The sequence below is a fragment of the Eubalaena glacialis genome, chromosome 3 (genome assembly GCF_028564815.1).
Source record: "Eubalaena glacialis isolate mEubGla1 chromosome 3, mEubGla1.1.hap2.+ XY, whole genome shotgun sequence".
Taxonomy (NCBI): Eukaryota; Metazoa; Chordata; class Mammalia; order Artiodactyla; family Balaenidae; genus Eubalaena; species Eubalaena glacialis.
In genome coordinates, this window is record NC_083718.1 from 161,986,256 (window position 1) to 162,010,776 (window position 24,521).

At 51.2% G+C, this 24,521-nt stretch overlaps 2 protein-coding genes across 2 annotated transcripts in view; one reads left to right on the top strand and one right to left on the bottom strand.

Moving 5' to 3' along the window:
• Positions 1 to 1,415: 1,415 nt before the first annotated feature.
• On the top strand, positions 1,416 to 2,731 carry CITED4 (Cbp/p300 interacting transactivator with Glu/Asp rich carboxy-terminal domain 4). The gene has a single exon (XM_061186716.1). It carries the CDS (start codon positions 1,660 to 1,662, stop codon positions 2,203 to 2,205), a length of 546 nt encoding a protein of 181 aa, XP_061042699.1. The 5' UTR covers positions 1,416 to 1,659; the 3' UTR covers positions 2,206 to 2,731.
• A 19,940-nt stretch (positions 2,732 to 22,671) lies between these two features.
• KCNQ4 (potassium voltage-gated channel subfamily Q member 4) overlaps positions 22,672 to 24,521 on the bottom strand; it is a 54,914-nt gene continuing 53,064 nt past the window's right edge. The window contains exons 18-19 of the mRNA XM_061184016.1: positions 23,698 to 23,827; positions 22,672 to 23,141 (exon numbers count right to left, since the gene is read on the bottom strand). Coding sequence (XP_061039999.1) covers positions 22,929 to 23,141; positions 23,698 to 23,827 — 343 coding nt within the window. The 3' untranslated portion in view covers positions 22,672 to 22,928. The remainder of the gene's footprint in view (positions 23,142 to 23,697; positions 23,828 to 24,521) is intronic.

Here is a 24,521-nt window from a genome sequence, read left to right on the forward strand (position 1 = left end):
GGGAATCAAGTGACATCCCCTCGTGACACCCAACGGTCATACTGCCTGTGGGTGGTAGAGATACAATTAGAACTTGGGCCCCTGGCCTCTCACTCTAGGGTTCTCGCCTCTGCACAAACTGGATAAACCCAAGTTCCAGGAAATCCCAAGGACACTACCAGGGGAGGAGAGCCAGAGAAGGGAGGGGCAGAGTGGCAAACACGTGGAGGACATGGTTCAGGAAATTGTCTCCTGGCCACAAGGAAAGACTCCAGCTGCTCTAAGGACACAGGCATTCACATGCTAACTCTGGTTGTGTATGACCCCAAGACACTCACTTTCGCTTTATGTGCCTCAGTCTCCTTATCTGCAAAATGGTGCTGATAATCCATGCCCTGTCTCCAGTAAGATGCTTGTAGAATATATAGCATTCTAACGCCCAAGTTATAACTATTCTTATCAAGGGAAGGTGCAACATCCCCCACTCAGAAGAGCTCTAGGGACAGAACTAAATCCAGCCTTTCATTCATTTGAGGTACATTTTTGAGCACCTACCATGCACCAGGCATTGTGCTGGACACTGTGCACGCATCACCTCATTTAACCCTCACCACAAGCCAGTGGGATTGCTGCTGTCGTTGTCCCGTTTTACAGATGAAAAAACTGAAGCTCAGGGGAATGAGTTGCAATTCATTCCATCATCTGTTCATTCATCCAACTTTTACTGAAAACCTGCTCTGGGCCAGGCTCTGGGCTATGTGCTGAGGACATGAAGATGAACAAGTCCTTCAGGAAACAAGCCCATAAATTACTTTAATGACAACTCAGTAACATGCTTCCACAGACAAGTGAGTGAGAGCCGGAGGAGGAGCTACTGGCTCTCCTGGGATTATGGGGACGGGCAGCTGATCTTCCGCGGGACCCTGCACCACCAAGGTGCCTGTGCCCTGTGTAGAGGTAGCAATCAAGAGGCCTGGGTTCGAGTCTCGCTTCTGTCAAGGCTTTACTGTGTATTCCCAGGAAACCCCTTCTGCCGCTGAGCCTTGCTAGTTTTCTTAATCTGGAAAATTAAGAGGTTAAGAGGTTGGGCTTGTGATCCTGCAGTTCTGGGGGCCTAAACCTCTGGCTCTCCTACTCCACTTTCTGGTCCGTGCAAGCTTGGCCCCAGCCAGCCCCGAGACTAAGCGTAGGGCATCCAAGACCAGACCATTTGAAAAGTGCCAAACACCCTGCTTCCAAAGAACTCAAAGCCGGAGGCGCGGCCTGAGGTCCAAAGGGCGGAGCTCTGACAGAGGCGGGGCTGAGGCCTCCGGGAGGTGCGGCGCGACCCTCCCAGGAGCGTCTCATCCAGCCAATGAGCGCCCGGGACCGGGGCAGCCCCGCCTCTGTGTATAAGAGGGCGCCGAGTCCGGGGGCACGACGCAGAGGTCTAGCAGCCCGACTGTGTAGGTGTGCGGGGACATTTCAGACCTGAGCTGGGGTGCACAAGAGCTCTGAGTTCGGTGTGTCCAGGGCTGCGCAGGAGCACGGGTCGGGTTCGGTTTTCCTTTGCCCGGCTGAGGTGCGGAGAAGGCAAGGGGCTCGGATCCCTCGCTGCAGAGGAACAGCTGGCCGGGACCCGGGGACGCCCGCGCTGACCATCGGCCCGCCGCCGCCGCTGCCGGCAGTAGTCCCGCCGTCATGGCCGACCACCTGATGCTCGCCGAGGGCTACAGCCGGGTGCCGAGGCCGCCACCTGCCGCGCCCGCCCATGGCCCTCACGCGCTTCGGACGCTGCAGCCCTACTCGGGCCCGGGCCTGGACAGCGGGTTGCGGCCGCGGGGCCCGCCGCCGCCTCCACCGGGGGCCCTGGCGTACGGGGCCTTCGGGCCGCCGCCTGCCTTCCAGCCCTTTCCGGCCGTGCCACCGCCGGCCGCTGGCAGCGCGCACCTGCAGCCCGTGGCGACGCTGTACCCGGGCCGCGCCACCGCGCCCCCCGGCGCCCCGGGAGGACCTCCGGGCCCGCAGCCGGTGCCCGGCGCCCCGGCCCCGCCACTGCCGCCGCCCGCGCACGCCCTGGGAGGCATGGACGCCGAACTCATCGACGAGGAGGCGCTGACGTCGCTGGAGCTCGAGCTCGGGCTGCACCGCGTGCGCGATCTGCCCGAGCTCTTCCTGGGCCAGAGCGAGTTTGACTGCTTCTCGGACTTGGGGTCGGCGCAGCCCGCCGGGTCGGTGAGCTGCTGAGCGAGGCCGGGCGCCTGCTGGCGTTCCCGAGAGAAGGAGGCCGGCCTGCCCGCCGGACTCCGCACCCAGCGCCTGGACCCCGCACGCACCCTCCGTGAGGGTGGAGGCAGCAGTTAGTGCACCGAGCCGACGCCGGGCTGGGACGCCTGGCCTCACTCCAGGCCCTGCCTCCTGCAGAATGACAGTTTGGGTTCATCTCTGCCCCGGAGCCTCAGCGGTAAAGTGAAGGGGACTGGACGCCCCCTTCCGGACTCCCAGTTCTTAGATTCTGTGTCCTCTCCTCTCGGACCCTCTCCCGCCCCAACCCCCAATCTGAGCCATCCCAGGCCTCTGCCTGATTCTCCCTTTCCTTGTGCAAACCACTGTGGTCACTGGGTGCCTGGAGCCGCCCACCCGCCAGGCCCCCAGCCCGCTGCCTGGGCCCTGAGGTCGCTGGGCCTCCCGCCCTGGGGAGGGGCAGAATGTACAGCCCTCACCCCTGCGGAGTGGAGCAATACCCCATCTGACCTCCAGCACCACAATAAAACTGGGTCACTTTCCAGTCTGGTGTTTTCATTTCCTTATAACTCCAACTATATTTGGCTTCTAGAGTCCTGAGGCTGTTGGAGGCCCTGGGTGGGAAGGAGGACACAGCCCCTGGCAGTGGTCAGGAGAGGAAACTGACAGTTTCTTTCGAAAATATCTGTGAGTTGTGCAATTGTTATGTCATAATCTGGAAGGCAGAGGCTGCCACCACCGGGTGGCAAGGTAACCCAAAGGACTTCCCGGCTCCTGGGAGGGGTGGGGGGAGCTTGGGGGTGCTGCCCTTACTGTTTGCTCAGCATGGAGGCTAGAGGGGAGCGGGGTGTACCTGAGGGTTCAGGTTCTGGCTTTGAACCGGAGCTCTCTCTCTTGTTCAAGACACCATCCATTGAGATTTCTGAAGCCATTTCCTCAGAGACAGATGGTCCCGGTCTTAGGTGGTTGTGAGGATCACATGCAACGTGAGGCCTTTAGCACAGTGCAAGACACCTAGGCAGCCCTCAGTAAGTGGTAATGATGATGATTCTACAATAATAATCATGCCCTCAAGGGGTCACAGTCCAAGTGGGAGTAGGGGGTGACAGGCCTGGAAATCAACTCATCTTGGTACAAGTAAGAGCGGGATGAGGACTAGAAAATAAGTAGGACAGCCTAGTGGGCAAACCCAGAGGAGGAAGTGGTTTCAGCTGGTGCAAGGGGTCAGGTCCGGTCAGGTTTCAGGGAGGCAGTGGTATTTGATGTGGTGAGAAGAGCCTTGAATGATGAGTACGTCTTTAGGACTTGGAGAAGATGGCATGCAAGTGGAGAGCCCACTCAAAGGCAGGGAGGCATACAAGTACAGGGCCTGTACGGGAAGGCATGGGGTCTCTAGAAAGGTCTATTGGCTTTATGGGGACTTTGGGAGGTAGGCAGTCCCTGTTCTACAGACGAAGGATGTGGTGCTGGCCCAGACCTGGTAGCGTGAGCTCTTGGCCACCCTCTGCTATTGCCTCTCTCTGGAAAGATCCCTAGGTGCTTCAGGGGTGTGGAAGAAAGGCAGGAAGAGAGGAATGGAAAGCATGGAGGAGAGGCTGAGGACCAGGCCAGAACAAGGCAGTGGGGCTGGAGAGGAGAGAATGAATTCCAGAGACTCTGTGGAGAGGAGCATGGAGCTGTGACCTTCTGTGCCCCATGGTTGGCCTCACCCTCATGCCGAGCTTGTTGACATGCTTTTCCCTCCAAGCCTGTGAGCTCACCCAGAGCACACTGTCAGCACCAGCTCCCGAGCCACCAGGACAGGCATGGAGTGGGCAACAGAGGTGTTTGGCCAATGAATGAAGGTCTCCCCTAGGATACTGGAGGTATCCTCAAACAGGTTGGGGAGGAAGGGCAGAGAGGCTTCTGAGCAAGAACTGACCCGAGCTCTGGGCTTAGAACAGCCAGTGTTTGCTCCACTTTGCCCAAGATCCCAGGCCAGAGATAAAAACCAAAGGGTTGGATTGGGATGGGAGGGTCTGGCCCGGGTCTGGCCTCAGTTTCTCCACCGGTAAAATAGGGCTAATAACCCTGCCCTACTATTTCACAAGACAATAAGCCTCATAGTAAGTGGGGAGCAGATTCAGGGGTGGGATGATAAGCAGTAGGTAAGCTCTGAAGTGCTCTCCATATGGAAGGGGTTACAATGGAAACCCAACACCCGCCTCTTCCTAGAATTAAAAAGAGTAGAAGAGGGAGTCCAGCTCCTGAGCTATTTCCCACCCACCATCCCTCCCAGAGGGGCTGCTGACTAGTTGTATAGCAAACAGATGGACAGAGGAAAAGGCAAGTCTGGGGCAGCCCACCACCTGGATCCCCAAATCCCTGACACTTTGCAGGACTCTGACCCTCCCAGCTGGAGAGGAGGATGGAGTGTCCATCCTGCCAGGAGGCTTGTGGTCTGATAGCCTCGGGGTCCATTTCCAGAAGCAGCTCCTACTAGCTGCCTGACCTCAAGTAAGTCACTTACCTTTTTTTTTTTTTTTTTAATTTTTATTTATTTATTTATTTATTTATTTATTTATTTATTTATGGCTGTGTTGGGTCTTCGTTTCTGTGCGAGGGCTTTCTCTAGTTGCGGCAAGTGGGGGCCGCTCTTCATCGTGGTGTGCGGGCCTCTCACTATCGCGGCCTCTCTTGTTGCGGAGCACAGGCTCCAGTCGCGCAGGCTCAGTAATTGTGGCTCACGGACCTAGTTGCTCCGCGGCATGTGGGATCTTCCCAGACCAGGGCTCGAACCCGTGTCCCCTGCATTGGCAGGCAGATTCTCAACCACTGCGCCACCAGGGAAGCCCCAGTCACTTACCTTTTGAGTCTTGTTCTCCAACCAGCTTCCTGTGGTTTCAATAGGTACTTTTTACCTCTTACTGAGGTTACCTCTTAAAATAACCCATTGACCTCCCCGTCCCCCAATCCTGTTGATTTCATTCTCCTACCTGGGCTGGGTCTTTGGGGTTGGGCATCAGGCTCCCTCGGGGTTGGGAACTGAGTCATGGGACTGGCAAGACGTTATTTCATCTTTTTTTTGTTTTGTTTTTTCCTTTTCATATAAAAGTTTCCCCAGGCTGAAGTTCGTTATTTTGAATCATCTTTCGGTTGACTGGATTTTATTAGCAAGTAGTTTTTTCCAACTATGACTTCTCTCAAACTCATCTACAGAATGGAGATGCTAATAGTACCTCTCTCATAGAGCTGCAGTGGAGATTAAATTAGTTAATTCCCATAAAGTATTTAGAACAGTGTAGCTTGTAGTTTACCATCTCTGAGCCCTGGCTTTCTGGGGATACTTTATATTAGAGTCTTTAGAAAGGCTGTGTTGTAACCAGCTAGGAAGAGGGGTTACTCCAACAGTAACACTGTTGCTGGTTTCCTGTAGCCAACTCTGAGATGATGTTTAGCCTGCAAGAATTTTATTAGGGAAGGAAGGGTCCAGAGCAGAAGCTAGCAAAGGAAGCTACGTGGCAGACCCAACAAGAGCCTTGGCCAACCCCACAGGGAGGTCTGGAGTTGGAAGGGCCTTTCAGAGTCCTCCCGACCATTATACTCCTTTTTATTCCTGCCCCCAGCAGTCATCAGATATGGCTGCCCAGGGAAGTGGGGTGACGGTGGGCAGGGCAGCTCTCCCCTGCTGGAGCCATCCCTGGGGGAGTTGTGGGCGGGTAAGGAGGGGAAGACCGTCTGCCGGCAGCACTCCCAGCAGCCCAGGGAACAATTTAAGGGAAGCAGGGACTGGACAGCACATCACAGTGTCCACCACATGCACTGGAGTGGGAACTAGGGTGAGGCGAGTGTCATAAGAGTGCCTCTTTAACTTTGTCTCTGGCAGCTTCGTTTGCCTCTCCCTAGTCCCAGACCTGACTAGCACCGTCCCTATTAGAAGGAAAAAAAAAATCTTTTTAAGGAGTATCGACCTTAATAGGGTTGATGTGCCGAGAGTCTATATAAATACCTGGTACATAGTCGATTCTCAGTAAAGAGCTGCCATCATCATCATCATCATCATCATCACCATCACCATCATCATCGCCATCATTCCAGCTCAGCTAAGTGTTCAACAGTCATTTGTTGAGTAAATTAAATGAACAGTCTGAGCCTGGTCTTTTCCCAGGAAGCTTAGATTGTTTAGCTGATTACTATGTAATCCTCTTGAATTCCTTAATCCTTCCTTGCCTAACTCTTTACGCCACCACGCTGTTACAAGTGCTGGGTCAGGATTATGGCTGACTGTGGGACTAAGTCAGACTTATTGAGTGCCTACTGTGTGCAGGCATGATGGGACCTAACAGCACACAGTAGGTGCTCTTTCTCTTCTAGCCCCTCCTTTAACTATCACCCAAGCCTGTATATAGCACCACTAGGTGGTTTTATTCCCATTCCAGATGTCAGAAAATGGGCTCAGACAGTGCATTACTCCTCTAAGTCAGACCCCAGTAAGTGATGGGGTGAGCATGCCCACTCCCATCTATCCAGGGCCCTTTCCCTCCCCGGACTGGGGCTGGCCAAGGACCTGAGCCTGAATGAAAGAAGAGCAGAGTCCCAGACCTGGTGCTGCTACTTTGTGTCCATGTGATGCAGAAGTCACACTGAGCCTCTTTCAGCCTCAGTTTCTTGTTCTGTACAAGGGGGAGAATAAGCCCACCCTCCGAGGTATGTGTGCAAGGATTCAAATGAGACTGGGTTTCTGAGAGCACATTGCAAACAGTGAAGCACTGCTTGGCTGGGGTGAGCTGGGGGTGAATAGCCATGACCTCTACCCTGCAGCTGGTCTGGAGACAGGAGACCTGCACACACTTTGGGACTTGAGATCCGGGCCAGCCTGGAGTGTGCAAAGCAGATACACATGCCGGGGCTTCTGGGCAAGTGCTGCCGAGCAACTCGGGCTCTGGGAAGCCCTGAGAACTGGTGGTGATGAAAGGGTAAGGTGTGGGGCACCTTGGCGGCGGACATCCAGGTAAAGACCCAAGGCCCCACGTGTGCCCTGGCAGATGGAGGAAATAAAGGAAGCTACTCTCAGCTCAGTCTCCTCATCTGTCAACTGGAGACACCACAGGCAACCTGTGAGAAAGAATGAAGGTGATGTGAAGTGCCTGCCCCCATGAGTGGCTCAGATGGGAGCTGTTGCTGGGAAACATGACCACAGGGACGAGGACGAGAGAGCCTTGTCCCAGCCAGCCTCCAGCTACATCCCCAACCTCCTCCACCCCGGTTCCTGATACCCGATGCTCCTTATGCCTCCATACCTCGGCCTATGCTGCTTCCTCAGCCAGAAATGCCCTCCCCGGGGCCTTTTCCTCCTGTGAAAGACCTATTTCATCACATAGAAGGATTGGTGGGGAGTCTTTCCCCCTAGACTGTAAGGGTCTGAGGAATCAGAACCTGATTCCCCTTCGTCTCCACCTCCACCCCATGTGTGGCTCGGAGTGGGTACTAGGAAGTGCTGGAGTGAAGCCCTGAGCTGGGAGCTGGGCTGAAAGATGGCCCAGGGCTGGCATCTGAGTTATAGCACTGGGAGTTCTGAGCTCTAGTCCCAGTTTAACCACGAACTTGTGACCTTGGGCATGTCATTTGAGCTCTCCAAGTTCTGTATGAGGAGGACTACATTCCTCAGCCCTCTTGCCTCGCAGGTGCTGGGAGGCGGTGAGGCTGGCCTGAGGGAGGAGGGCAAGGAAGTGCGATGCTTCCCTAGCATCGTGGTGGCGCAGCGGACTTGATGTGCACTCTCTCCTGCAGTCCTCACAACTCCGGGAGGCGGGTGTAGTTATTGGCTTCATTTTATTCTGCTGGCCTCATTCTAGGCAGCCGAGGCTCAGAGAGGTTAAGCAACCTACTTAACAACACACAGGCAGTGCAATGGATGGACAGACACATGGTAAACCAGGCAGGGCTCTTGAGAAGACCCTCTTTTTTGTAGGATGGGAGGAGGTTGGATACCAATAAGCGTGCAGTCCAGATACCCCTCAGGGAGCAGGAATGTGGCCAGGATGGGGCAGGGAGTCCTACACAGCTGATTAGAGGGTGGTCTCCAGAGGGACTCACTCCTATTCCTCTTCCTGGTGAGCAGCTCTGGCTGGGAGCTCTGCCATAAAATTGGCACATCCAGCAGCAAGTCTCCCCCTGGGCACCCCAGCTTACACTGGCTGCGGAATCTCAGAATCTGAGCCAATCATTGTTTGTTTGTTTTTAAAACAAACACCTTGTCTTTAGTCAAAAATAATATATGCTGGAGGCAAAATACTTTTAAACAATTTTGAAAATGTAAAGTGAAAAGTCAAAGACCTCCCCCAAGTTTTCACCCGCACACACATCTAATGAGAACATTATGTTATGTGTTACATACATAATATACATCTCTCTTTCACATGAATGGAATTATACAATTTTCTATCATTGGATTTTTTTCACTTAATGTATTTTGGAAATCTTCCACGTCAGTAAATTCCTTTTAATGACTGCACTGTGCATAATCTATTTACCCAGTTCCCAACTGATGGCGATTTAGCTTGTTTCCAAATTTTCACTGTTACAGATAATGCTACAAGGAGCATCCTTGTATATTTACCCTGGAACACTTATGGGAACATCTCTGTAGAGTGGATTCCTCGAAGGGAGATTACTGGATCAGAAGAGATGAGCAAATAAAATTGTGACAGCCGCTGCCAAGTAGTTCCCGAAGTGGCTGATCCCATTCGCCTTCCTGCCAGCTCTGTGACTGTGCCTATTGGCTCATGCCCTTGACCACACTGGACATTAGCAGTGTCTTAGTTTTTACCTTTCTAAAAGCAAAAAAAAAAAAAAAAAAAGGGTATTTCATTTCTATTTCCGTGATTATCAAAGTTTGGACAAGTTTGCCTGTTCCCCCCTATATGTGATTCAAAATAAAATAATACTAAGCTGTAAAATTAGTGTAAGGAATCCCCCAAATTTCTTCAGTTTTCCGTAACTATTTTGAAACAGCAATGCTTCATCTCCTCCTCCTCCTCCTTTCCTTCCTCAAGTCAAATTCTTTCAGATTTGCAGCTAGTGCCCTAACCACATGAGCTGTCTGCTTGTTATGTAATCCAGTACTGACTCATAATATCTCACCTAACTCTCTCAGTGATCTGACTTAATCTATTACTCCAGGTCACATAGAGGTGAGGAAGCCGAGGCTTGTAGAGGTGAAATGACTTGCCTACCACCACACAGCTAGTCATTTATTGAGTTAAAGTATCTAATGTACTTAGGATGGTACACATAGTAAGAGATATTTAAGTGTTAGCTCAGCTTCTGTAACAAAGGGGAATTTTTTTAAGTGGCTTAAAAAGCAGAAAATATTTCATTCTAGTTCCACCCAGTCATTTAGACCCAGATTGCTTCCTTCTTGTTGCCCTGCGTTACATGACACCAACCTCAAGAACCAAGATGGCAGCTCAAATCCAAGTTTGCTTTCTTTTTTTTGTTTCTCACTTTTGGTCTTTGTCTGTGGAGTGGAAGCTGGGTCATGTCCAGCTCTCAGGAGAAAGAGAGTGAGGAGATGAGCGCAACCAATATTTTAAGACCCAAATACACACATTAGTTCCACTCAGATTCTCTTGATGAGAATTTATTCACATGACCACACTTAGCTGCAAGGGATGCTGGGCAATATGGCTTCTAGGTGGCAACCATGTGTTCATCAACAACTCAGTTACTATGGAAGATGGGAAGGATGGCTTTTGGTGGGCAACCAACAGTCTCTACCATAGTGAGTGGCTCAGTTGAGATTAGAACTCAAGTCTCCTCTGCCCCAGAGCACTTGGTGGAGTGGGGAAGATGTCAGAGGCCTGAGTCATATATAAAGAGAACTGAGTTGGTATCAGGTCAGTCATCACTTGTAAATGTGCATCTTGGGTAACTCACTTCCCTTCTTTGAGTCTCAGTTTCCCTATCTGTAAAATGGAGATAATAATGGGACTTACTCTCAGTTTGCTGCTGAGAAAGCACTTACCAAAATTTTTAACATACTAGGTGCTCATGTGGTAGAATGGTTGGGGTAGAATTTGTATATGAGCACATGAAAGAAAGAAATTCCAGGGGAGGTGACAATGTGTGCAATGGCCAAGTGGCATGAATGAATAGGACTTGATTGGGAAAGGCAACAAGGAAATGTTAGCATGTATGGTAGATATTCAGAGAGGCAAGGGATATACTTGAAGTTGGTAAGGGTCAAAGAAGGATAACCCTTGAGTGGCAGGCTGAGGAGCTTGGACTTGATCTTTTTGGTAATGGGGAGCCCTGGATTTTATGAGCAGGATGGAAAAAGAGTAAGATTTGTGTTTTGGAAATCTTCGTTTCCAATTTGTGCTGTGAGTAGAATGGATTTGAGAGGGGCACATTGGAAAAATGGAGAATGCTGAGAAGGCTATCATACCAATTCAGGTAGAGATAAGGGCCCTACGACAAGTGGTGGCAAGGTGGGGTAGAAGGGAGAGATGGTAAAGACAGAAGTCATAAGCCTTAAGGGAGATTTGGTTTGAAAAAGCATGGAACACAAAATCTGATATAAGAAGACACGCTTGCTGAAGGAACTCTATACCTGGGTTATTTAGGATTAGGTGTGTGCCTTTGAGTGACAGAATAACAGCAGCTTAAATGAAGTGAACCAGGTAGGTGGTCCAGGACTGGTGTGGTTATCATATGTAAATATCCACACTTCTTTACCTTATTACTTTGTCACTCATGAGTCAGACCTCATGGTCCAAAAAGGCTGCCCTAGCCACTGTATCAACATTCCAGCCAGAAAGAAGAAGAAAAGAGAAGGAGAAGGGCACATTCTGGAAGGTGCCCACCCCCAACCATAAGAGAGCATCAGAAATGTGGTCTTTATTTTGGGTGACGCATGTGTCTAAGTAAAATTTGGAGGTTCTCCCACTAAGGAAGAAGATGGGGATGGATATCAGGGACAACTTGCAGTCCTAATAATGGCTTGTTGAAGTGGAGGCTACAGGAAAGAGAGGAGCCAGAAATGATTCCCAGGAATGGAATGTGGGTGGAGGACAGGACAGGTCTTCCCTGAGGCGGGACCCAGGAGAAGGAACAGATTTGGGAGAGTGGGATAAGGTCAGAATGGACATATGGGGTCATCCTGGGTTGATGTTCAGGTAGAGGCAGGCCAGGTAAATGCACCAAGCGCTCAGTAGTGAGGTATGGACTGAGAATAAACACTTTTTGTGTTATCAGCATATCCGTGCTTGCCATAGGGATGATGATGGCAAGTAATAGAAGCAAGTGGCCAAGGAGAGAACACAGACATTTAAGAGAAGGGAGGGATGGAACCTGAGAAAAAGCAGCTGGGGAGGCAGGAGGAGAATGAGCAGAGAGGTCCTGAAAGCTGAGGTCTAATGCTGCTAAAAAGTCAAGTGAAATGAAGGTTGAAAAGAGGCTGTTCAATTTATCAATCAGGAAGTGAAAACTGAGTTTGCCAGAGCAGCTTCAGGGGAGCGGAGGGCCAGAATCAGGTTGCAGGGGGTCAACAGGAGGTGGGAAAGAGGAAGAAGAATCAGCCAGGGTCCATGGCTTGTTTAAGTCATCTCTCCCACCTCAGTGCTTTCGTGGGTCAAGTGACCCATGTCTGCGCGGGTTCCAGCTCGAGATAGGGTGCAATACCGCCTTTGCTCAGGAGGTGGCAGCACCACACCAAGCGACAGCACCTGGACCGACACAGGGCACGTAAATATATTTCCAGGGAAGTAAAGGTTAGTTTCCTGAACACCAAAGCTTTGTGGGAGGAAAAGGTCGCCATCTTGGATGAGAGCCTTGAGCAGAGGAAACTGAATGGAACTTTAGGTTCAAATCCTAGTTCTTGCTTATTGGCTGTGTGACCTTGAGCAAGTCCTGCTTCCTGGCTGGGAGACTAGGGATGATAACTAGCCCGAACCTACCTCTGGGGTCACTGGGAGTCTCTAAACGACTATGGTTGTGTCTGATGGTCTTGTGGGCAGCGGGGACAGGCTCAGGAACCGAGGGAGGGAATCCAGACCAGATGAGCCCAGGCCGGGGGGCGGTGGAGGCAGTGGTGTGTGTGGTCCTACGAGGACTGTCCCGGCAGTGATTTTGGAGTCAGGAAAGCTGGGTTCATATTTTGCCGTTGGGGGAACCGAGGCTCATAGAGAGGGGAAATAACTTTCCCAGGGTCACGCCCTGCAAGCAGGCAAAGCAGAGGCACCACAACCAAAATTTGGAAAAGAATTTGATGTCTAATATATTTTTTAAAAGCATTGAAGTTGTAACATGGGGAAAATCAGAACTCCGGGACTTTTCTACCACGATAATGTGGTTCTGTGTTTCCCGCACTCGGAACTATTGAGTGGCTCTCTCCTCTGGTCCCTGTTTGACCCTCACATTCTGAGAGCACCCCGACGTCTGCTCCTTCCCCCCGAGATGACGCGCGAGCACGTTAAGGACCTGAGAGGAGGAAGGCCACCCGAGGACAAGCCTGGAGGTCAGGAGACGTGGACTCAGTTCTGGGCTCTGCCCTGTCTTACTGGGCCTCAGTTTCCCCATCAGCAAAATGCGTCTGTTGGACCAGCCTAGCCCCTAGGAGCCTTGGCAGCTCTGATGTTTTTCTGAAGGCTCTTGCTTCCACCTTGAGCTTCCCCACCTGCCCCCGAAAAATTGCTCCCCCTCAAAGTTGTGACTATCCCATTTCCTGTTAATTTTTCTTCATAGCTCTTATCACTCTCTGAAATTATCTTGTTTTTTGTTTATTTTCTGTCTAGACAGTAATCTACTGTCTACTCCATATGAGCAGGGGCTTTGTGAGTTTGGGAGAGCTGCTTTGACCTTGGCACCTCAAACAGTGTTTGGCACCTAGTAGAGATCAATAAACGATTGTAGAATAAATGAGTGAAGGACAAAGAATGCCGCCCCTGACTCTCAAGGCAAGTCCTGGAGTCCCCGTTCAGCTCTGCCATCTCTCTCTCTCTCTCTCTCTCTCTCTCTCTCTCTCTCTCTCTCTCTCTCTCTCGGGCCTTCATGGTGGGGTGCCCTGGTCCCAAAAGTCCAGCCTCCCTCCTGGCTCCAGACTGGCACTGCAACACCAAGCCAAGGCCTTTACTGACGCCTTGTGGCCATGGGGACACATAACAGGGGCTAGGAGGATTCCCACGGGAAAGATGATCAATCCCAGGTGACCTTGCTTCCCTCCCTTCCTGCCAACCAGCATTTCTTAATCACCTTGTGATGGTGATGACCGGAGATGAGAAGCAGGTGTGCTTCTTGCCCTCCAGGAGCTGAAGTGACACCTGGGGAAGGAGAGGAGGGGAAGGGAGTCATAAGATCCAGGAGAGGAGCTATGGGGAGTCTAGTGGGAGTGAGGGTAGGAGGTAAGTGCACACCCCACCCAGGTTCTGAGCAGGCAGGGAAGCCTGCATCTCGGGCCTCAGGATCCTCCTCCCAGGGTATCTGTTCTCCAGCAATCTCCGCACTTTCTTCCAGGAAATCCTCCATGTCTCCTATCCACTTTAGAGGCTGTGTAGGAAAAAGAGAAAGAGAAGAGGAGGTGTCTGGTGCCCAGAGAAGCCATTTGGGACAAAAACAAAGATGTTAGAGGAGAGTATAAAGAACATTCTGCTTTGTGATGGGCAATGTAAACCTTCCACGGCACAGCTTCCTGTAAAATCCACCTCGCCAGCTGTATTAAGCAGGTCTTGCTGTGATAATGCTGTGAAACAAGCAACCCCCAAATCTCAGGGGCCTACAAAATCAGAGATTAATTCACACTCCTGAGCCTTAGATCAACTGCAGTTTAGCTGACGCTTGGTGGACCAGGCTGGACTCCTGACTTTGAATCTGGCTCAGGTCTGTTCCAAGAGTCTGCATTCTGGACCCAGAATGAAGGAACAACAGCTATCTGAGTCTTCTCATGGTGGAGGAAGGAAGCACCAGAAGGTCTGGCAGAACTCACCAGGCCTCTTTTGGCCTTACCTTGGAACAAGCACACTGTCCTTTCTCCCAACATTCCATTGGCCAGAGGAAATCCCATGGCCAAGCCCAAGGTCAATGGGATGGTAGAGTGGAGGCTGTGGTGCTCAGATTCCCCCCCTTCAGGGACTATGCACTCATTCCCCAGCTGCTGGGAGTCACCACTGCTGGCTTACAACTGTCAACCCCTGGGAACTGCCTCATCTAAAGCCACACCCCTCCCAGAGGCTCATGACCAGTGATTGGCTGATGCATGGAAACAAAGGCCTGCCTCTTTCCCTCAGTTTGGCACAACTCTGAGCCCTGGAGCTCCTGAAGATCTGCAGATGCCTCAGCTGAAATCCCATTGCGGTATCAGCTTCTCCCTCTGCCTGGTCCTGCCTTCCTGACATCCTTCAGATGAATCTCCTAAGAACACTCCCTGATAAACCTTCTGCACACCACTCTCTGTCTCAGAATCTGTTTGTAGGAAAGCCATTTTAAGACAGGTAGGGAAGTATACTCCACCCAAAGGTAGCCATGGCGATGATGAGGAAGAAAGGAAGCCTTTGGGACAAATAATACAGTCTACTATAATAGTTAAAGAATGCATCTTGGAGACGGATCTGATTTATTTTGGCTGCAACAAAATGCTGGGCACATGCTCAATGCGTGTGTGAGGCGAGAATTGGGGCCACATCTGAGAGGTCCCCATTTTTTGGTTGCACTGATTTTATCTTATATATTAGGGTCCTATATAAGGTTATGTTGTAGCAAAAGTTCTGCAGCTTAAAAAAAAGGTTTCCAAACCACTGGGTTCCATGATGTCTAGACGTGTGTCTGGATCTGTCCAGCTGGGAAGGGGCAAGCCCCAGAGTAGATCCTCAGCTCTGTGCACCTTGAGCAGAAAGGGGGCCAGGTAGGTGGGTCAAACCCCCACTCCAGGTTTTATGGACTGAATTGTGACCCCACCCCAAATTCATATGGTGAAGCCCTAATCCCCAGTACCTCAAAATGTGACTGTATTTGAAGATAGGGCTTTTTTTTTTTTCTGGTTGAGTCAGGTCTTCGTTGCTGCACGCCAGATCTTTCATTGAGGCTCGCGGGCTCTCTAGTTGTGGCACGCGGGCTCAGTTGCCCCACAACATGTGGAATCTTAGTTCCCCGACCAGGGATTGAACCGGCGTCCCTTGCATTACAAGATGGATTCTCAACCACTGGACCACCAGAGAAGTCCCCAAAGATAGGGCTTTTAAAGAGGTGATTAAGTTAACATGAGATTGTTAGGGTGGGCCTTAGTCTATTATGACTGCTTTCCTTATGAGAAGAGGAAAATAGGACACAGAGAGAGAGAGAGAGAGAGGAAGATCAGACACAAACACATGCACAGAGACACAATCATGTGAGGAAACCGGAAAAAGAAGCCCATCTACAAGCCAAGAAGAGAGGCCTCAGAATGCAACCAACACTCTGATGCCTTTATCTTGAACTTTCAGCCTCCAGAATTGTGAGGAAATAAATTTCTGTTGTTTAAGGCTCCACTGTCTGCAGCATTTTTGATGGCAGCCCCAGCAAACTAATACAGCAGGTAGCAGCTTTCAGGACCCTCTTGCACACAAGAGGTGTGGAAGGGAAAGAGACATCCCTCTCAGATGGAAAATAAGAAGATGTTTCAACAACTGGAACCGTCCAAAGTACATGAAATAAGTTATCCAAATTGGGAACTATGTGCCATGGTTTTCTTTGATCTGCAAGAGTGTAAAAACTATAACACATACAGAGGACCCCGGATCCTAGGTGACACCAGCAGAACTGCTCAGAATTTGAGACCAGCTCAAATTGCTGACCCACAGAATCAAGACTAAATAAAATTGTTGTTGTTTTGAGCTATTGAGGTGTAGGGTGAGTTGTTACCTAGCAATAGATGAGTGACACACCAGCTAAAATCATATCTGCTCTCAAGGCCATATTTGATGACAGTTTGGGGACTCCCATAGCCACCTGCAAACCCTCCTTGCTGAGCCAGACAAACTTAGAAGATAAAGAGTGGCGTGTGCATTGGGTAATTGTGCATCTGTTTCCTCCAGGGGCTGGATGACCTCGGGGCCATAACTGGGTCTCCTGCGTCTGATCATCCTGTGCATTGTGCTGAGCCAGGGTCTGACATACAGCAGGTGCTTCATACACATTTATTCAATTAGTGAAATGCCATGGGACTTGTCTAGATTACCAGCATCTCCTGCTCAGATTACTACAGCAGTCTCCTAACTGGTCTGCCTGCAGCCAGGCTTACTTTCTCAAATCCATCTTTCACCCTGGGATAAAAACTTACTAAAATGCAAATCTATCCTTGTTTGATCCCTGGTCAAAATCTTTGACTGACTCCCCATTGCCCTCATGTTTAAGTCTTATCTCTTTGGAATGATTTGTGGATCCTATAAACCTTGACTCCTGTCTCATTCTAAAGTCTCATCTTGCACCACTCTCTCCCTTTCCCTCTGGGCCCAGCCAGGGATCTCTTTCTTCCCCACTCATGTATCACATGAGTGCCGCTGGACTTTTACACGTGCTATGCCCTCTAGCTGGAACATTCACCATCCCTGTTCCCATGCCTGGCTAAATCCTACTCACCCTTCAGTACATTGGGTCACCCACTTTGCCTGGATTGAGAGATGACAAGAAGTGTGGATCTACCAGCAATCCCACTCCTGGGCAAACTATAATTCAAAAAGATACATGCACCTCTATGTTCATAACAGCACTATTCACAATAGCCAAGACATGGAAACAACCTAAATGTCCACCGACAGATGAACTGATAAAGAAGATATGGTACATATATACAATGGAATACTACTCAGCCATAAAAAAGAGTGAAATAATGCCATTTGCAGCTACATGGATGGATCTACAGATTATCATACTAAGTGAAGTGAGTCAGAAAGAGGAAGACAAATACCATATGATACCACTTATATGTGGAATCTAAAATATGACAGAAATGAACTTATCTACGAAATAGACTCACAGACATAGAGAACAGGCTTGTGGTTGCCAAGGTGGGCTGGGGAGGGACGTGGGGGAGGAATGGATTGGGAGTTTGGGATTAGCAGATGAAAACTATTATATATAGAATGGATAAACAACAGGGTCCTACTGTAGAGCACAGGGAACTATATTCAATAACCTGAGATAAACCATAATGGAAAAGAATATAAAAAAGAATGTATATATATAATATGTATAACTGAATCACTTTGCTGTATAGCAGAAATTAACACAACATTGTAAATCAACTGTACTTCAATTAAAGAAAAAAAAAGTGTGGATCTACATTGGTTTCTGAGTAGTGGCTCACGGTTTGGCTGGATGGTCAGGACTCAGAAAGCACAGAATTGGTGGATTGCGGATAAGGAAGACTTGGAAAGAGGTATTTAGGTGGACATTCGGAAATGGGCGCAGGGTGTGAATATATTTCTATCCCAAGGAAAAATCTCACCAAAGGGCATCCATGGAGAGCAGGCTCTGGATATTCAGAGGCTAAGACAGCACATCCTGTGGGTGTCAGTCAGCCTCTCTCCGGAGTCCCTCCAGTGCTTGCTCAACACGCTCTTGTATAATGTGGTCATGGCGGCAAGAATGAGACTACTTATGGGTTCAACGATATGGACTTACCTCACCGAGGCTGGTCTGGCTAAGGCCACAACTGTATGTCCAACCAACCATCAGCAGGGACAGGTGCTGAATACCCAAAATATCACCATTCTGTGGCGATTCATCAAGCCACCTGGTACCAGGTTGATCCCACTGGATCTATTCTCTCATGGAGGAGGCAGTAGTTCATCCTCACTGACATAACCAGTATATGACGCTCCAGGAATCAAAGGAAGGTAAGTGAGAGTGGCGTCTCTCATGATTACACCAAGTAACCCTCAGTATTAGTTTCCTGTAGTTGCCATAGCAAATTCCTATAAACTTGGTGACTTAAAACAATAGAACTTATTCTCTCACAGTTCTGGAGGCCAGACGCTCAACATCAGCCTCACTGGGTCTAAGTGAAGGTGTAAGCAGGGCTGCACTCCCTCCAAAACTCTAGGGAAGAATGCGTTCCTTGATTCTTCCAGCTTTTGGTGGCTGCTGGCATTCCTTTGCCGAGGCCACATTACTCCAATCTCTGCTTCTGTCTTCATATTGCCTCCTCCTCTTCTGCATGTGTGAGATCTCCCTCTGCCTCTTTATTTATTTATTTTTTTAAATAAAGTTATTTATTTATTTTTGGCTGCATTGGGTCTTCACTGCTGCGCGCGGGCTTTCTCTAGTTGTGGTGAGCGGGAGCTACTCTTCGTTGAGGTGAGCAGGCTTCTCATTGTGGTGGTTTCTCTTGTTGCAGAGGACGGGCTCCAGGCAGGCGGGCTCAGTAGTTGTGGCACGTGGGCTCAGCAGTTGTGACATGCGGGCTCAGTAGTTGTGGCTCGTGGGCTCTAGAGCGCAGGCTCAGTAGTTGTGGCGCACGGGCTTAGTGGCTCCGCGGCATGTGGGATCTTCCCGGACCAGGGCTCGAACCCATGTCCGCTGCTTTGGCAGGTGGATTCTTAACCAGTGCACCACCAGGGAAGTCCCTCTGCCTCTTTCTTAAAAGGACACTGGCAATTGGATTTAGGGCCCCTGGATAATCCAGGATAAGTTCCCCATGTCAAGATCATTAACTTAATCACATCTGCAAAAATCCTTTTTCCTTATAAGGTAACATTTTACAAATTCCAGAGATTAGGACCTAATATCTTTGGGTGGTCATTATTCAGGCTACTACAGCCGCTCGTGAAACTTTTGCTTCGTGTCCCCACGACATTGGCCTCCGATAGTTTGGAGGTCTCAGTTATCAAGGGAAGAAGGGAAGCAACACAGTTCTCGTTGAATTGGAAGCTGAAACTTCTAACTGGCTATTTTGGGCTTCTCATGCCACTCAAACAGCAGGCAAAGAAAGAGTTAACATGCTGGCTGCCGGACTGATCCTCACTGCTAAAGGGAAATTAGGGTGCCGATATACAGCAAGGGCAAGGAAGGGACCCGGGGGATTCTTGTGGGTCCTCTTAGTACTTCCATGTACAAAAGTTAACAAAAAGCTATGGCACCCAAAACTGTGCAGGACCACTGAAGCTTCAGACCCTTCAGGAATGATTATTTGGGTCACTCCACCATGTAACAAACCCCAACTAGCTGAGATCCTGGCGAGGGCAAAGGGAACATAGAAGGACCGTGGAAGAAAGAAGTTTATATATATATATATACATTTCACTCAATTAGTGAAATATATATAATATATAAAGAGAAACATTTACTCAGTTGAATGTATCTATGTATCTATCTATGTATCTATGCATCTAACAACTATGGCACCGTGATCAGTTACCAGAAGGAGGTCTATCGCAGCTATGCATATGTTCTTCTTTGCTTGGGGGGTGTGTGTGTGTGTGTGTGTGTGTGTGTGATATTAAGTGAGTTTTTCCCCTCCCCTCTCCTTTTCCCTTATTATTTTAAGATTGTAAGCAATTGCTAACTTCACTCTTCAGTTGCAGGTGCAACTGTGACTGAATTAGAGTAATTAACATCACTCTAATATGGATTCAGTGACTAACTCCTGGAGCTGGATACATCTATTGGATGTTGGGACTACTTGTTTTTCTCATTTCCAGGGAGTGAGTTAGAGTCTCTTCATTTGTATGCAGGATAGTTGTTAGATGGACCTTCAAACGTGTGGATTGACGTGTATGGATACTGAGTGTCCAAAGGGGTGGGCGGTGCCAGTTATGAAGCTACTGTCTTTTCGTTCCAGATTCAGCCTTCTGTACTCTGCTCTGTGAAGCTGGAGCTGGGACTCTGCAAACCACATCAGCTTTGTCAGCTAGTTTTGACAACAAGGGACACTGGGGAAACACTGGAAGGCAGAAGGAGTGGAGACTTTCCTTCTTCCTTTGCTTACTAACCTCATCGGCAACAGCCTGGTAGCCACAGCTGCTCCCAGCCCTCAGCTACTTTTCTGTACTCCCAGACAAGCTTCACTGTGTCCCCTGGGAGGTACTAGCATCAGCCAGACAGCACCCCCTCTCCAGACCTCTGAGCCCGAGCACTTTAGGGTTCCCCCAGTCAAGCCTGTAGGTTCTGCTAGCCCCAACCTCTCCCCTGTACTCCTGCCTTAGGAGTGGGAGCTGCTTCCTGCAGTGGTTCTGTTTGTTCTTAACAGTCCACCTACATCTGTGTAACCCATTCCCTAGAGTAAATTCTTTGTGTTGAAAAACCTAGTGTAGTTTCTGTTTTTCTGACTGGACCCTGACTGATACAAACTATTAGAAAAGAGGCACTCACTTTTCACTGGGGCACTAAACCAAAAGAAAGTAAATTTGGAAGTGCCGGGGGTCATCTTGAGAGGTCAGCCTGCCTAAGAGGAGAGCTGAGACAGAAGAGAGATCCCTGACACATTTAAGCACCTAGATCTAGCTGTGCATGAAGCCAAATCTATCCCCTGGACTTTTTAGTTATCTGGGCCAATAAATTTCTCCCTCCCTCCCCTCCCTCCCTCCCTCCCTCCCTTCCTTCCTTCCTTCCACTTAAGGCATATCGGGTTGCGGTTGCGTTTCTGTTGTTTACAACCTAAAGAGTCCTGACTAATCCAAATCTCCTCGTCCTCCTGTGCAGCGTTGGTGGTATAGTGGTGAGCATAGCTGCCTTCCAAATCTCCTCATCCCCACCCCCAGACCAGGTGCCCCACTCCACAGGCACTGAACAGCCAAGACCAACCACCTCCTGCTGAAAACTTTAATGAAATCAATAAGTTAATAAGTTAACAAAGTGAGGTACTTGCATATCCGAGAACCGGGTTGGTGGGGAACCTTGATCGTGGAAGCAGGAAGGGCTTCTTCCCAAGTCTCCTTTGGTCATAGGGTAATCCCATTCTCCTGCCCCTCTCCACAGCTCTGTCTCTCAAGGGGCGGAGGTGTGGCTCTCTGGGGACAGTGCAGTGCAGGTGAGGTGAGCCAGGATAGGCTCCATCCAGGGCATGACGGTCACATGCAGAGGGCACGTGGGGGCAGAGGCTGGGCACCATGGGGCTGAGCAAGATCCAACCCCAGCCCTGGCGCTGGTGCATGCAGGTCCCCAGTCATGAGATGCAGGCAGCTGGGCCTGAGCCCCTTATTCCCTGGTGCCCCACAAAGGGTCACCATTGGTCCACTACCCATCACCCTCCTGCCACCTGCACTGGCTTTGCAGAAGAGGGACAAAGGGGTAGGGATACCAAAGAGGTGCTGGGGGCCTGGAGTGGATGGGGGCTTATGCAGTATGGGGGCTGCCAACTGAAGTGAAAAGTGGAGTATGGAAGGAGGGGAAACAGTGCATGTGAGCGCCATATGCACAGTTGGTGCCTGACAAATTGTACTCGCTAGATGCCTTATTATTCTCTCTGGGAGTGAGTTAGAGTAACTAGGAAGAGGGCAAGCCTAGATGGAAGTGGGCCTGATAACCACCCTGGGGAAGGGCCTGTGGTCTTTCCAGTGCTGTCCAGGCCCCAGAGGCCTAGGCCTGAGTTGTGCTGTGGGGATGCTAAGGAGGGCCCTAGGGGGCAGGCAGAGGCAGCAGTTAGGCCTCCTGGACCTGTGAGGAGTAGATCTTCTTGAGAAAGGGGGGCTGGTAAAGTTCTGGAGACCTGGAGTCACATCAGAGCTCCCTCTCCTGCCTGGATGTAGTTGGTAGGAGTGGACATTGCCCTGCAAGGCCAGTCCACTGGCCTCAGCTGCAGAGGCCCAGGAAAGGCTGAGTGGCTCTGTGCTCAAGTCTCCAAGTGTGGGTGATTGTGTGTGTCAGCGCGAGTGTGAGAGAATTCCTGCATGTCTCGGGAAACTGTAGCGGCATGTTTGTGTGACCGTGGGAGCATTGTCTGTGGGAGGTTGGGGGGAGAACACAGAAACTTGTGCTGTCGAAGGTGTCTAGGGCCAGAGGGGAGTGAACATTGGCAGGAAGAGGGAGCCCCTGGGAGGGGACACCTGCAAATGGGAAGAAAGGCCCAGACACTGCCCTTTGGGAGGCAAGGGAGAAACAGGCCCCATGCTGGGAGGTGAGCAGTTGATAAGCCAAAGAACAGGGATGGGGGTCATAGCCAAGCAGCCTGAGACCAGCTACTGCTGGGGGCCCATCTCCCAGTGGGGGAGGGGCAGAGGGACCCCATGGGGGTCCCCAAAGTTGCATATTTAACATAGTTTGCATATATGGTGCCCACCTGCCTTGCGGCAGGGTCCTGTGCTTGTGGGTACCTGTGTGGGCACCGTGGGCCCACCCCCAAGTGGGGCGGGGACTTGGCGGGAAGGCTTCCCTGCTCTGTCCAAAGGGTGGGCCAAAGACCTCACCTTGTATAGCTGGAAGCTGAGTCAGGGCCCAGGGCCCCAGTGCCCCGCTCCCACTCCCGGAGCAATGCCCCTGCCCGGCGGGCCGTGTCGGGCCTTGATGGAACGGGTAGGGCACTGGGGGGCCCAGAGGCCGCGGGATAGCCGCCGCTGCTGCCCTCCGTGCGGCCTGGCATCTCACGCTCCTGAGGTGGGGCGGGTCGCTGGCACCCACATCGGGTATCTCGCCCACCCAGGCAGCTCAATACTGCGTGTGGCCTCTCTCCCCACGAGGGAGCGAGTTCAAGTAAGAGAGGAGTCCGGAGGCCTCAGAGGGAGGGTCCGAGCGCCAGGCCGAGGGGCTGGCCGTGTGCTACCCCGCCCCTGAGAAGCCCCTCAGTCCATGTTGGTGCTGACAGAGCGGGAGATGCTGAGCGTCTGTGCGGAGACGGAGATGTCCTCGTGGTCCACACGGCTGTGGTAGTCGGAGGTGATGTCGGGGTCGAAGAGCGGCACTTGCACGGTGCCCAGGCTGGCCGAGGTGCCAGAGCGCAGGCAGCGCGAGTAGAAGCCCAATAGCAGGTCCAGCTTGTGCTCGATGGACTGCACCTGGGGACGGGGCGCGGCTGGAAGCGGGGCCTGGCCGGGACTGGAGGCGGGACTTGGGGGCGGGACGCGGCTGGGAGGCGGGGCTTGCCCGGGGAGGGTCACATCTGGGAGACACGGCTCCTCCCGGAGGGAGTGCGACAGGAAAGGCGGAACTCGGCCGGAGGGCGGAACGAAGCCGGGAACCTGGGGTTTATTCCCCGCCCCGCCCCCCATGAACGAAATTTAGTTGTGATTTGTTGGGATAGTCCGGGTGATCGACAGAGACAAGTGAGGAGGGGGTCAGACGAAGTAGGTGGGACTTCGACGGGCTTATCTGAGACGCTAGCAACGTAGGGCGGGGCTTGGCCGGAGGGGGTGGGTTTATCGGGGTCGTTTAGCAGGAGTGGGCGGGCCTCCTGGGAGGCGGGGCCGGTCGGGCAGGGGATGCCTGCCCCGCGGGTGCTCCGGGCTGCTCTGAGAAACGCACCCTCCCCTTGGGCTTGACCCGGGGGTCTTCCAGAGCTTCTCGGTCGACGACTAGCTCCACCACACCAGCGAAACTCCCTCCGACACTCACCTGCTTCTCCACCTTGACCACGCGTCCCATCATACTGATTTCATCCACCGCCTCCGTGTCGGAGGGCCCTTTGTCGCCCTTCTCCCGGGCCTTCCGGTCCCCGGGGCCCCGGCCGACAATCTGGTCCACCCTGTGGGGAAAGGGAACTGTCAAAGGGCCCAGGCACTCGCCACAACTCTCTCCTACAAGAATTCGAGTTTGCCTGCAGAAAGGGGAGAGAGACATCCTGCACGGTGGGAGCAGGCAATCTGAGGGAGGGGCCAGTTTGATCTGCCAAATGGAGGCCGAGTTAAACGGAGGTACCCGGCCGCTGCTTTGAGGGTTTTCCAACCAGGCGAGCAAAGGCACCACACGCAAGCATGACAAGTAAAACAGCTGCCTGACGGGAGCACAGGCAGGCAACGGTGGACTGGGTAGAGGGAGAGACGAAAGTAGGAATGTGAGTTATAAGGGGGACAAGGCTGGAGCTGGATGCACGTTATTTTTCTACTCCTCTTTATAGCAAAATTATTGAAAGTGTTATCTCTACCCTCTATCTTCAATTTCTCTCCTTCCTTCCTCTCCAAAACCTCCCCAATCAGGCTTTCATTCCCACCATTTCACCAAAACTACTGTTGTCAAGTTCCCAAATGACCTCCACGTTGTTAAATTTGATTCTCATTATACTTGACCTGTTAGCAGTGCTCGGCACATCTGATCACCCCTTCTTCCTGCATGTTCTTCATCTGGACTCCCAAACATCAGCCTCGCCCAGTTCTCCTCCTACCTCACTCACCGCTCCTTCTCAGTCTCCTTTGCTGGTTCCTCCTTTATCTCCACAACCT